Below are 12,479 nucleotides of genomic sequence, written 5' to 3' on the forward strand. Positions count from 1 at the left end.
AACTCGGCATCCAGAGAGGGACTCGACGAGTTGAGTCGATTTGTACCAATTTTATACAAGTTAGAACTCGACGAGTCTGTGAAGGGACTCGACGAGTTGGCTCGCGTTATCACGACTACGAGTAACAAGAGAACTCGACGAGTCAGGGGAAAGACTCGACGAGTTGAGTCAACTCGGATTGTTGACATTGACTTTGATTAAGCGTGGACTTTGACTTGGACATTGACTTTAACCCGTGAAAGGTTTTTGAAGTAAGGAATGGTATCTAAGGGGTTGTTTTGTATAGGGCGTGAGTAGAGCCGGTTGCGGGAGTAGAGACATTTAGCTACTTCACTCGACATTTGAGGTGAGTTTTCATCCAGTAGGAATGGGTCGAAGCCACCAAGGTCGGCCCATTTATGTATGTTAGTATGTTCCGGATTAAGGTCCGATGTCGGGCGGGCCCGATGTAGGTTTGTATGCTTGATGTTTTTGTGATTCTTGCATGTGTTTGTATTTGCATGTTTCTGGATTACGGTCCGATGCCGGGGAGGGTCCCAAGGGATGTTTGTATGCTTGCGGATTTTGGTCTGATGTCGGGCAGGGCCCGAGGAATGTTTATATGTCTATGTTTAGGTGATTATGCTCTTTTTATGTGTGTTAGTAGTTATGCTCGTGTGTATGTCGAGCTTTGCTCGATGCCGAGTGGGGCCCGATACCGAATGCGGTTTGATGTCGGGTGGGGTCCGATGTCGGACAAGTCGATTATGGGCAGTGCCCGATGTAGCAAGGCGGGGCCCAATGTATGCCATATGTGTTTATGTGTATGGTATATGGTTTTTTGGGGAGACTTAATAAGCTCCGTGCTTATAGTTTTCAGTATTGGTTTCAGGTACTTCCGCTAGTAAGGGGAAGAGCTCGGGATGACTGCATTGCACACACCACATCTTCTAGCCTGGGAGGATTCACTTTGATGATTTGACATAGTATTTTGTTATATTGACAGTTGTTATGATATTTTTGAGATACACGAGTTATGGATTTTTGATACTTATGTGTTTTATTAATAATTTAAAATGAAAATTTTGGACTGTATTTTTGGGATGTTTCAATAAGCACATAATACCCTCTGGTCGATAACACAAATAAGACCTTCCGGTCGCACAGTGATTACCACTCAGGTAGGTATAGTGAGAAGACTCACCTTATAGGTAAGGCAAGTATGTCTCGTACTCAACGGTCGGTCTAGACTCCCCCTACATATATCATAATCACACCTAATTAATAATTTATAATAACAACTCCAAAGTTGTTAAGCTAACCCCTTTACTAACTCTCCTAAATGGTGAAAGACCATTTTACCCCTCCATGGTCTCCAAAGTCCACAACTTGACCAACCCTAAAAGTCAACGGAAGTCAACGCTCAAGCCAAGAATCCATGTTGACCCAACTCATCGAGTGCATCTATGCGACTCGTCGAGTTTCTCCTGTTCTCAGAAAATTGGGAAAAATCCAACTCAACTCGCCGAATTATCTCACCAACTCGTCGAGTTTGTACAACATCCAAGATAACGGGGGAAACCCTAACCAACTCGTCGAGTTGGCTAACCAACTCGTCGAGTTCCTTCAGCCCAATCACTCATTCAGACTCTTTTTAGCAAGACTAAAGTCCCAAACTCTAGATCTAGCCTTCTAAGGCTGAAATACCACATAAAGTTGCAGGCTTTACATCCATGCATGGCATCTAGGGCTAATTTTGCCAATACAAAGCTCAAAAAGGGTTTAAGGCATGGAAGGTGGCCAAAGCTTGACAAAGCTTGAATCATTAGGCCTAAGGGACCTAGTATTGTCCAGATCTGAAGTCTCATCTTTAAAGCTTGCTCAAACAACTAAATGACTCAAAGAGAAGATAGAAATGGCCATAAACTCCCTAGTGGAGAGATCTAATAATCAAGTGGTCAAGGTAATTCCTTTTTACCTTCAAAGGCTTGCTACCACTAAATAAATGTTAGATCCAAAGACTCATTCTCTTTCCAGGCCCTATACTCTTGAAGCTCCTCCAAATAATGCACCAAAACACACACTCTTAGCCTCACTCTCTCTCACAGCAGATGATAGCTCGATTAAGGTTTCTCTCAGGGTGATAAGGTGATGAGGGAGGCGGGGTAAAGGACTTAAGGTCCTTTAAATAGGGTGAAAACTCTAAAAATTAGGGTTTTCACACTCAGCCCCTACTCGTCGAGTTGGGTCCTCCAACTCGTCGAGTTGACTCTAAAATCCATGCGACTATCTCAATCTCTACTGGATGAGTTGGGGCCTCCAGCTCGTCGAGTTGACTCTAAAATCCCTGCCAAAATGAATATAAAACAATTTAAATTTGTACCTGGGAGTCAGGATGTTACATTTATGATTATCTATACTAGTAAACGGTAAAAAAATCATCCTATATCTGTAAAATAAAGAAATGACAAATTTATTTATTCAAATTTTTAGTAATAATGCAAATTATTTATTTAAAATTTTTAGTAATGATGCAAATTATTTATTTAACGTTTTAATATTATTAAAGTAGTTATCCAGTTATTTTTATAGACAAAATTGAAAAAATGGTCCCTGTGGTATGCATTTTTTTGGGGTTTTAGTCTCAACCCTGACGTTTTTGGGTTGGTGGTCCTTTTAAGCTAGTTTGCTTGCAGTTTTGGTCCTTGTCCAAACTAAAAAGACTATTATACCCTTAATGAATTTATTTTTCGTTTTACTTTCACTTTTTAATATTATTATTATTAAATATAAAAGTGGGTCCGCTTATCCACCCCACCTCTCCCTCTCTCTCTCTCTCTATCTATCTATCTATCTATCTCTCTCTCTCTCTCTTTCTCTAAAAAAACCCCAAATACACTGATCTTGAATTTTTCAGAAATCTCATGAATTCTTCTCTATCTCTTTCCTTTTTTTTGTCTTCTTCAAGAATGTTGATCCTTAATTCGTCCAACAACAATTTCCCAACACCCATCACAGAAGATAACTCCATCGATTTTTCCCTACTTGAATTTGACCTGCAACTCCAAGATTCTCCGACAATTGTGGTTTGTTAAGGAAATGAGAGGTTGAAGCCGACAACATGGTGACTTATCAAGCACACAACTTTGATGTATTTAATTTATGCTTCTAATTTGGGGTTTCAAATTCATCTCATTTTCTGCAATCTTTTTTTTTATCAAGAAAATCTTGATTTCTTTTTCAATTTCTAGCAATTTCTTTCTACTTCTATTCCTCTGTTGATAAGTTTCAGTGATATTTCCGAATCGTCTCTTCATTTTGACAACTGATGGATAAAGTAAAGATGGCAAGATATCGTTTCACTCGTTAATATGAAAACTTCCATTTTGTGACTTGTTGTCATATTAGCCCCAATTTTCAAGTAATACTTTATTTGGTTCGCGAACATCAGTTAATATTGAGGATACAAGTTATTCATTTTCTATTACCTTTCTAATATACATCAAGAGACATCGATTGCATTTGATTTTCACATTTCTTTCGGATTTTAATATTGATTTCACAATTGGTTCATGTTTTGACGTATGTATGTAGATCAGAGACATCGATTGGGTTTAGATAAGGAAGGAAATGGATCCTAGTCTTGAAACGTATTCAAAGGGTCAACCAGAGATGATTCTAGAGACATAAGTGAAATAAGTTGCAAAGAAAGAGTGGTGGCATCGAAGGAAAGAATAAGAGGTATTCAAAAGAAGAAGAAGCACATCAGACGGTGGTTGTGGTGGCGATTTGGCCGGGGTTGTGGTTAGTGAGAAGAAGATAAGTTAATTTATGGAAAATGAGAAATGGAAGGGCTAGATTGTTGCTTTTTATGAGTAATTGCCTAGTGTAAAGGATGATGTTTCATGTTGATGATGATCGGTGTATTTTTTTCTCGTTTAGTGGTTTTTTCGGAGATTAAAGATGATGAAGAGAGCTTCTACTTGTACTTCTATTAGTTGTTGTTGTTGTTTTGCGTGTGTGTATGTGTGAGAGAGAGAGAGAGAGGTGGATAAGTGGGCCCACTTTTATATTTAATAATAACAATAATAATAATAATAATAATAATAATAAAAGGTGAAAGAAAAATGAAAAATAAATTTATTAAGGGTATAATAATCTTTTTAGTTTGGATAGGGACCAAAACTGCAAGCAAACTAGCTCAAAATGACCACCCACCCAAAAAAGACGAGGTTGGTTCGGACTAAACCCCAAAAAAAATGCATACCACAAGGACCATTTTTGCAATTTTGTCATTTTTATATATAGAATTTCAAAAATATAATTATTATTGTTGATAGATTAATATTTCATAAAAGTAATGATTCTAAATACAATGATTCAAAAATATAATTTAATGACTTAGATACTACGTATTTAAATTTGACATAATTTAAGATAACTATTGTTGATAGATTAATATTTCATAAAATTAATGATTCAAAAATATAACTTAATGACTTACATACTATTTATCTAAATTTGATATAATAAAAGATAATCATTTTAATGATTCAATAAAAAAAAAGTTAATAATATTCAGAATTTTCCTAAATGATTCTCTATTAATAACGATTATAAATATGATGATTCAAATCATAATTATATTAAAGATTCAATTATTTTTGAATCTTTTATTTTAAAATTTATATTCAAAAAATCTATTGATACAAAAATTTTATAATTAAAAATAATGATCCACTATTCTAATATTTGTAAATTAAATAATTCAAAAGTATAAGTAAATTATCGAGTCACTTACCTGTTTGTTCGGTAAGTTGCAACAGAACCAAGAACATCTCCAAAGACAAAATAGTTTCAAAAATATTTCATTATTATTGTTGATAGATTAATATTTCATAAAATTAATGATTCTAAATATAATGATTCAAAAATATAATTTAATGACTTACATACTATTTATTTAAATTTGATCTAATTTAAGATAATCATTAAATGGTTCAATAAAAAAACTATTAATATTCAACATTTTCCTAAATGATTCTCTACTAATAATGATTATAAATATGATGATTCAAATTATAATTACATTAAAGATTCAATTGCTTTTTGAATATTTTATTTTAAAATTTATATTCAAAAACATCTATTGATACAAATTTTTTATAATTAAAAATAATGATCCAATATTCTAATATTTGTAAATTAAATAATTTGAAAATATAAGTAAAATTTTGAGTCACTTACTTGTTTTTTCGATAAGTTGCATCAAAACCAAGAACATCTCCAAAGACAGAATAGTTTCATTTTGCTTCTTCATCCGCTCAAAACAATCCAATCAATTCTCCATTACTTCCAATACTATAGTCAAATGAAAAATACTGTAAATACGCCTTTTTCTTCTTCAACTTGTCTATCATAAAATTTGCATCCTTTTCTCTAATAAATTCAATCCAATGCCTTTTGAAAAATTTTGTATCTGTTCGTGTAGCTTCAATTTTCTTAAAACCATCTATGGACTCTTTCATGTATTTATATGCATCACTGGGTCCCATGTTCACAATTAACATATCATATATGATTTTTTTTTTGTGAAAATGTGAGTCTTCTTTCATAATTTAGAAAAATTTTATCTTCTACATAAACAAACATATGTGTATGTTCTTCTTTAATCTCATACATATGTCATACGTTACTATTGTTGGCCTTCATTCTCACATATGCTTCACAATTTACTCTAATAAAAGGTCTTCTGTGTTTGTTGCTGTTTGAATCTGTTAGAGCATCATATGCAAATTTCTTTTTTGATCCTTGCCTATTACATACTATGTATCTTCTTTCATAACCTTCTACTCCTTTCACTGTCTTCGTAGATCCTATTCCTGTTTCAAAACCACTTTTTCTAGCGTATTCTTTATAAAATGCTAAACCATCTTCAAATGTAGGAAAAGTTTGTCCCTTATAAGGTCTCATATCTACATCTAGGATCCAATATGTTTTTCTATTAATTATTCTCATAATTGGATCCGTATACAATATGACGAAGACTCAACATTCCCTGATAAAGATCCAATATTTGTTGTCATAGAACCATTGTTAATAATTTGTAAAACATTGTATACTAAATCATATTTTACAAAAAAAAAAAAAAAAAAAAAAAAAAAAACATTTTTTTAATAACAAAATTACCTTGATCATTACTTTCTGAATTTGTTGTTTTATTTTTTCCGCTTTCTGCATCATCAACATGCATTGTACATTCTATATTTGTTGAATGTTGATCCATAACTTCTTTTTGACCTACTATTGACATAAAACCAAATAGTAACACGATTCTTATATACATTATTGTTTATATTAGATTAGCTTTTTTTATTAGTAAATTTCGATATCACTCATCGTATTATCAGTAAAAAAATTTAAAACAAATGTTTTTTGTACATTAATTACAATGATCTAAAGTTTTATGAATAAAATTCGATTTTTAATCTAATTATAAAACAGTTCCGCATATAAAGAAATGTTGTTATAAATCATGTATTTTCAATCGTAATGTATTTAACTATCGGCGAATGGGGATTTAAATCGAAGTTTTTACAATAAACTAGATTTAATCGTGTCAATTTCATACATGATTTCGTTAGAATCGTAACTAAATTATCGTGTTTTGATACAGAGCACTACAAATCGACAATAATCTATCATTTTTTAGTTTTAATATAAACTAATTTTGTGTTAATGAATCTAAATTGTAGAGTTTGAATAGAAATTGATGATAAGTTCAATTAACTTGATTTCAAATTCTAAAACAACTTGAATGATGATAAAAGCAAAATTTTTCATTTTTTGAAACATAAATTCATGATCATCAGTAAAAGATAAGATTTTGATCTGAATGTTACCTGATTCCGTATGATTTGTATCAAATATTGAAGATTTTAGTAGAAATAATCTCGATTTTGTCTGTGTTCTTCGAACTAGGTTGATGATCGGAGGTTAATGACAACGTGAAAGTTAAGGAGGTCGTCGTCAGAAGTTATAAGTTCCAGCGCTATGTTGTCCAGCATTAGAAACCCATTTTTTTGCCCTAAATATCCTTAATGAGCTTGATTGGCCACAGTTAGTCATCGCAGTCTACACCGAAACCGGACCTTATATATATATATATATATATATATATATATATATATATATATATATATATATATTGAGAGAGAGAGAGAGAGAGAGAGATGGTTGGCAGAGTTAGAGATATCATCATAGTTTTTTATGTGAAGGGTACAGGGTGATCTCTGAAAATAAAGGTGAATGTCGGAGATGGAAGAGAGTATAAAAATGAAGATTTTGATGCTGACTGGATTCAACTTTAGCGATTTTATTTCCATTTTCAACTAATTAACATAAATGGTCTCTAAAATTAGAAAATTGCAAAAGAAAAATCAGACAAAACAGGGTCATTTTTATCATCCTACATCTATTAAACGGAGACAGGCCCAGGGTAATCATTTGAAGGGACGAAAACTGCCAATCATGAAAACACTGGGTGTCATATTTTAGAAACTTGGTCTAAAACATGTCAACCACATGGTTCAAAATTAACTCAAGATTTATCTGACCATGACAATTGAAACTTTATCATTTTTGTAATATGATATTTTCTTTGGTCTAAAATGGTTAACTCAACTTATTTTATTACGGTAGATCAAAATGTTCTGAATCTACCATAAAGATATAAATATTTGATAATCTAATTCGATGTAAAACACCGTCAGATAAAACGGTTTTTCTAGATAGTCAACTGAAGATTTTTGTAAAGCAGTTGAGTTATAATAATAAGAAAATCATATATTATTGGAACATTCATACTCAATATTTGGTCTTATGATATGATAAAGAAAACACAAGTAGCACCACATCAACTCTTTCGAGGCTTCTTCCAATTCCTGTCAATAAAGAATCCGCCAACTCTTTTTTTGCTCTATAAAAGCTCTTCTTGTTCATCTCTCAGAAATACTCGATTTTGATCTTCAAAAGTTTCAAAAATGGGAAAAGTTATTCACTTTCTTTTTTGCATTTTGATATCCAATTCGATCTTATCTTTAGCTCAAGAAGATTGCAGTTCTTATAACTTCAGAAACAACGAAATCTATGCAACGTGTGTGAGTTTACCTGTTCAAAACTCGAATCTTCACTGGAACTACCACCCGACCAATGGCACCGTGGATGTGGCTTACCGGCACACCGGAGTTTCAACGTCGACGTGGGTGGCTTGGGCTCTAAACTTAAACGGGTCGGGTATGCTTGGCGCTCAAGCTCTTGTTGCTTTACCCAACTCAAACGGATCCGTTCAAGGCTATACATCGGCGGTTACCAGCTACGGCACGGGGCTGCAACAGTCTCCGTTGAACTTTGCCGTGCCGGCTATCAGGGCGGAGAGGGTGAACGGCGATGTTTTGATTCATGCGACTTTGGTTTTGCCTGGTGGGAGAACGAGTTTCAATCAGGTTTGGCAGTCGGGTCCGGTTTCTAACGGAGCTCCGGGAGCTCATGCTTTGGGTTCTGAGAATCGAAACTCGTTAGGAACGGTGGATTTCATCACAGGTCAGACCGGTGCCGGCGCTGCGGTTGGTGGTTCACTCCTTCATCGGAGAAACGTAAGCATTCTCTTCATTCATTACAAATATTATGATTTATGCATAAGTTAGAAGTGATTAATTAAATCATGCTAATTTCGTTGATTTTACAGACGCATGGAGTGTTAAACGCTGTGAGTTGGGGAATACTTATGCCGATGGGAGCCATGGTGGCGCGTTACGTGAAAGTATTCAAGGTCGCTAATCCGGCCTGGTTTTACATTCACATCGCCTGTCAAGCCACCGCCTACGGCGTCGGAGTCGCCGGATGGGGTACCGGACTGAAACTCGGCAGCGACTCCGAGGGTATCAAGTACACTTCTCACCGGAACATCGGGATCACCCTCTTTGTCCTCGGAACTCTACAGGTATTTGCGCTGCTGTTGAGGCCGAAGCCTGATAACAAATACAGGAAGTATTGGAACATTTACCATGGCGGCGTTGGGTACACCGTCATCACTCTCGCAATCATCAACGTCTTTAAAGGACTCGATATTTTGGATCCGGAGAAGAAATGGAAGCATGCTTACATCGGTGTTCTTATATCCCTTGGCGCCATTGCAGCCATCTTGGAAGCTTTTACGTGGTTCATTGTTTTGAACAGGAAGAAGGAGGAGAAGCAGGTGAACGGCGCTCATGGAGCGAACGGTTATGGTCACAGCCATGGCCAGCCGGCGTAAGGGAGTGGAGGACGGCGGAGCTTCATGACTTGGTTGTTGCTCCCAGTTTTGGGTGGTAGTGATAGTTCATGTTTATACATCTGTTATTGTTGAGGTTGATTATTGTTGGTATTTATATTCTTTTTTTCTCATGGTTGTAATTTTTATACACATGTATTTGTATGTTGAGATTTACTTTGAAAATTTATGGATTTTTAAACACATTTGATAAAAAATATTTACATGTTAACCACTTTTTCCAAAATTTTTGATATTAAACATCGAATTTTAGGAAGATTTTTAGGGCATCCACAATGCATTAAATTCAGGGACGAACGCAAGATTTCACAGTAGAGTTGTACGAGAAAGTTAGCGGTTGGACGATAGTAGAAAAAATAAAATTTTTGAAAATTTTCGAAATTTTTTCCAGTACATCTGAAAAAGTCACGGGTTACAGTTGCCACCCTGCCCCCCCCCCCCCCCCCCCCTCCACCCCTAAATTCACCCTGATTAATTTTGTTAAAGTTTAATAGATTGACACATCATTATTTACTTGCTATACAACTCTATATTAATTTTCCTATAATGCATTTAACTCAATAGAGCTCAATGGAATACATATTTAATAGTTAAAATGTTTCTTTTTTCCCACTGAAGAGCTTAATGGTTATTGAACTTCATATTCATTGAATGTCAACATGACATTCCACAATGGTAGAGTTTAATCTATTAAATATAAGTTGGGCATACCACCTCATTCAACTCTCCCATTAACCTATACATTGTGGATGCCCTTATAGTGATAAAACATTTTTGAAAATAGCACTATACAATTTTTGAAAATAACATGAAGCATAAGGGTGAAAACTCTTCCTCAAGCTAAGTAAATAATATAGATATAACTCTGTCTTCTTGAAAGTGTTCTTGATATCACATTGATATCAAATAATGCTCAAATAGAACAAAAGTCATAGATAATTAAGAAATACTCCCTCCGTCCCTTATTAATAGTCCATGTTTCATTTTTGGTTTGTACCAAAATAGTAGTCTACTTCTAAAAATAAATATCTTTTTACCAAAATATCTCTTATTATTAGTTAAACTACAATGGAATAAAATACAACTACCATGAAATTACATGCAACAAAAAGATACAACTATCATTTCACTTAGTAAAGTTAGAGGTAATTAATGTTTCCTTAATCTGTGTGTTTTTTTGTCTATGAATAATAATTTTGGGACTGCTGAGAGAGTACAATGGTTGGTTGTCCCAAAATTCATCAAATTTGAATGTAATACTTTGTTATGAGAAAACTACTTTTTTCTCGTAGGATGTTGTAAACTTTCTCGTATACTTATTTATTGATATGTTAGCTTTCTTCAAAGGATATTTCTTCTTGAAGTTTTTCAATATATCTAAAGGGACAAAACTTTTCTTTCAACCTTTTAGGGAATTCTTCCCAAAACAACTTATAAACCACTTATAAACTATCTTCATTCCCAAGGTCTCACATAAGGTATCCTACCATGTTAATGCATAATCTTTGGGTAAACAAGAAGCATAAATCACCATCTCTTTCTTCTTAAGTCTGCTACTTTCTAGAACTCTTTTGGTTTCCCAAATCCACTACATCGTAACTTTTGGTTTCAAGCTACATGATAATCTTTGGGTTTACTGGCCATGAAAGACTTAAATGATCATCCTTTCGATTCAATATCACTATCTCTAACATGAGATGAATCTCCGTCATGTTTATTATTGCTGAAAGATTTTCTCCTTGAAGAACAAGGAGAGGAAAGTTGTTAAGTTTCTTCTATACATGTATCGAGAATACGATTCACATCTTCTTTTACTTTGTCTCTCATAGTATCCAAGAGAATATTTTGGATAACTTGAAGGGTTATTGGTGTTTGATTTCTATTGTTTCCAAAATTACCCTTGTTATTGTGACACCCGTTAATTTTGGTCAACAAAAGTCCGCAGAAGCATAACTTAGGTTAAAATGGTGAAATGTAATTTTCATAACCTTCCCAATGTATTATTGGATATTATAATACTATTACGAATAATAGACAACAGTAGCATAGAAATTCGATAAATCATACAAATATTATTTTGATATAAGCAATATTCATAAAACAAGATATATGTGTTACAAATCCGTAGACATATAAAACGTCTAAAACAGAGCTCACATTCAAAGGTTACGACGATTCAGTCGCAAAAAACGATACATGTACACCGGGTATTAGCTCTAAACGCACTACAGCCTACGTTATAAAATAGTTATAAAGTATTGGAACACACTTTATAGAAAGTAATATGACCAAGTATTTAATTTTATACTCAGGTTATTTTTCCGGAAAAATGCTATATGCTGAGAAAACGAAAGTTAATTGCGTTTTAACGCTCATAGTTTTATATAACGGATTGGGGAAAAAATAGTTAAATTATAAGGTTTTAATATTATTATTAATAATATTCGTTAAAATTATTATTAGTTATTATACCTTACAAATTTCACAATTTTACAATACTTTTTGCTACAGTTTTACTAAAGCACCAAGATTTATAAAAGAGACTAGGAATTTTTATAATAACTAACTAGAGACAAAGCTTGCCTCCTCTGTCCCAACCATCTACTCTTTCCCAAACATCATCATGATCATCTTTATATATACTAATTAATCAAAGAGTCATACCTTGAAATCAAAAAGCCTCAACCCTAACTAAATAATCGAAACAACTTACATTGCCACTTCCCCATGCAAACCACCCCACTCTCCTCCCTCTCCTCTCTCATTTACGGCCAAGAAGAGCCATCCTCCACCCCCATTTCATCTTAAAGTCTCATTCTTACTCTCTCTAGGTCTCTCCAAGAACTCTCAAGTTGTTTCCAAGGCTTTTTCAAGTGTTTAGCAAGAGTTTTGGTATGTTCTCCCTTCATAATCTGAGTTCTACGACCCTTTATCATCATCTTTGGGTTACCTTATTCATATTCTTGAACCAAAAACCCTAGGCAATATCTTGAAGTTTCAAGAAGGTCTTATCTCCCAAGACTTGATTCTTACACCATCTTCTTATCATCTCCTAATAAAAATCATCAAGGTAAGTTCATACCCCTCATTTTTCTACTTTTTAAATATTTTAAGGGGGAATACAAGCTTTCTAACTATTTAATTTGGTCTCAAAATATAGTATGTTGAT

General features: G+C 33.9%; 1 protein-coding gene across 1 annotated transcript; it reads left to right on the forward strand.

The window, feature by feature from the left end:
• Positions 1-7,971: 7,971 nt before the first annotated feature.
• On the forward strand, positions 7,972-9,504 carry LOC145074674 (cytochrome b561 and DOMON domain-containing protein At5g35735-like). Its single transcript, XM_079021003.1, has 2 exons — positions 7,972-8,633; positions 8,726-9,504. Exons 1-2 carry the CDS (start codon positions 8,022-8,024, stop codon positions 9,290-9,292), a joined length of 1,179 nt encoding a protein of 392 aa, XP_078877129.1. The 5' UTR covers positions 7,972-8,021; the 3' UTR covers positions 9,293-9,504.
• Positions 9,505-12,479: the final 2,975 nt, after the last annotated feature.

This window comes from Lactuca serriola, chromosome 9 (genome assembly GCF_051521515.1).
Source record: "Lactuca serriola cultivar US96UC23 chromosome 9, Lser_US96UC23_V15, whole genome shotgun sequence".
Taxonomy (NCBI): Eukaryota; Viridiplantae; Streptophyta; class Magnoliopsida; order Asterales; family Asteraceae; genus Lactuca; species Lactuca serriola.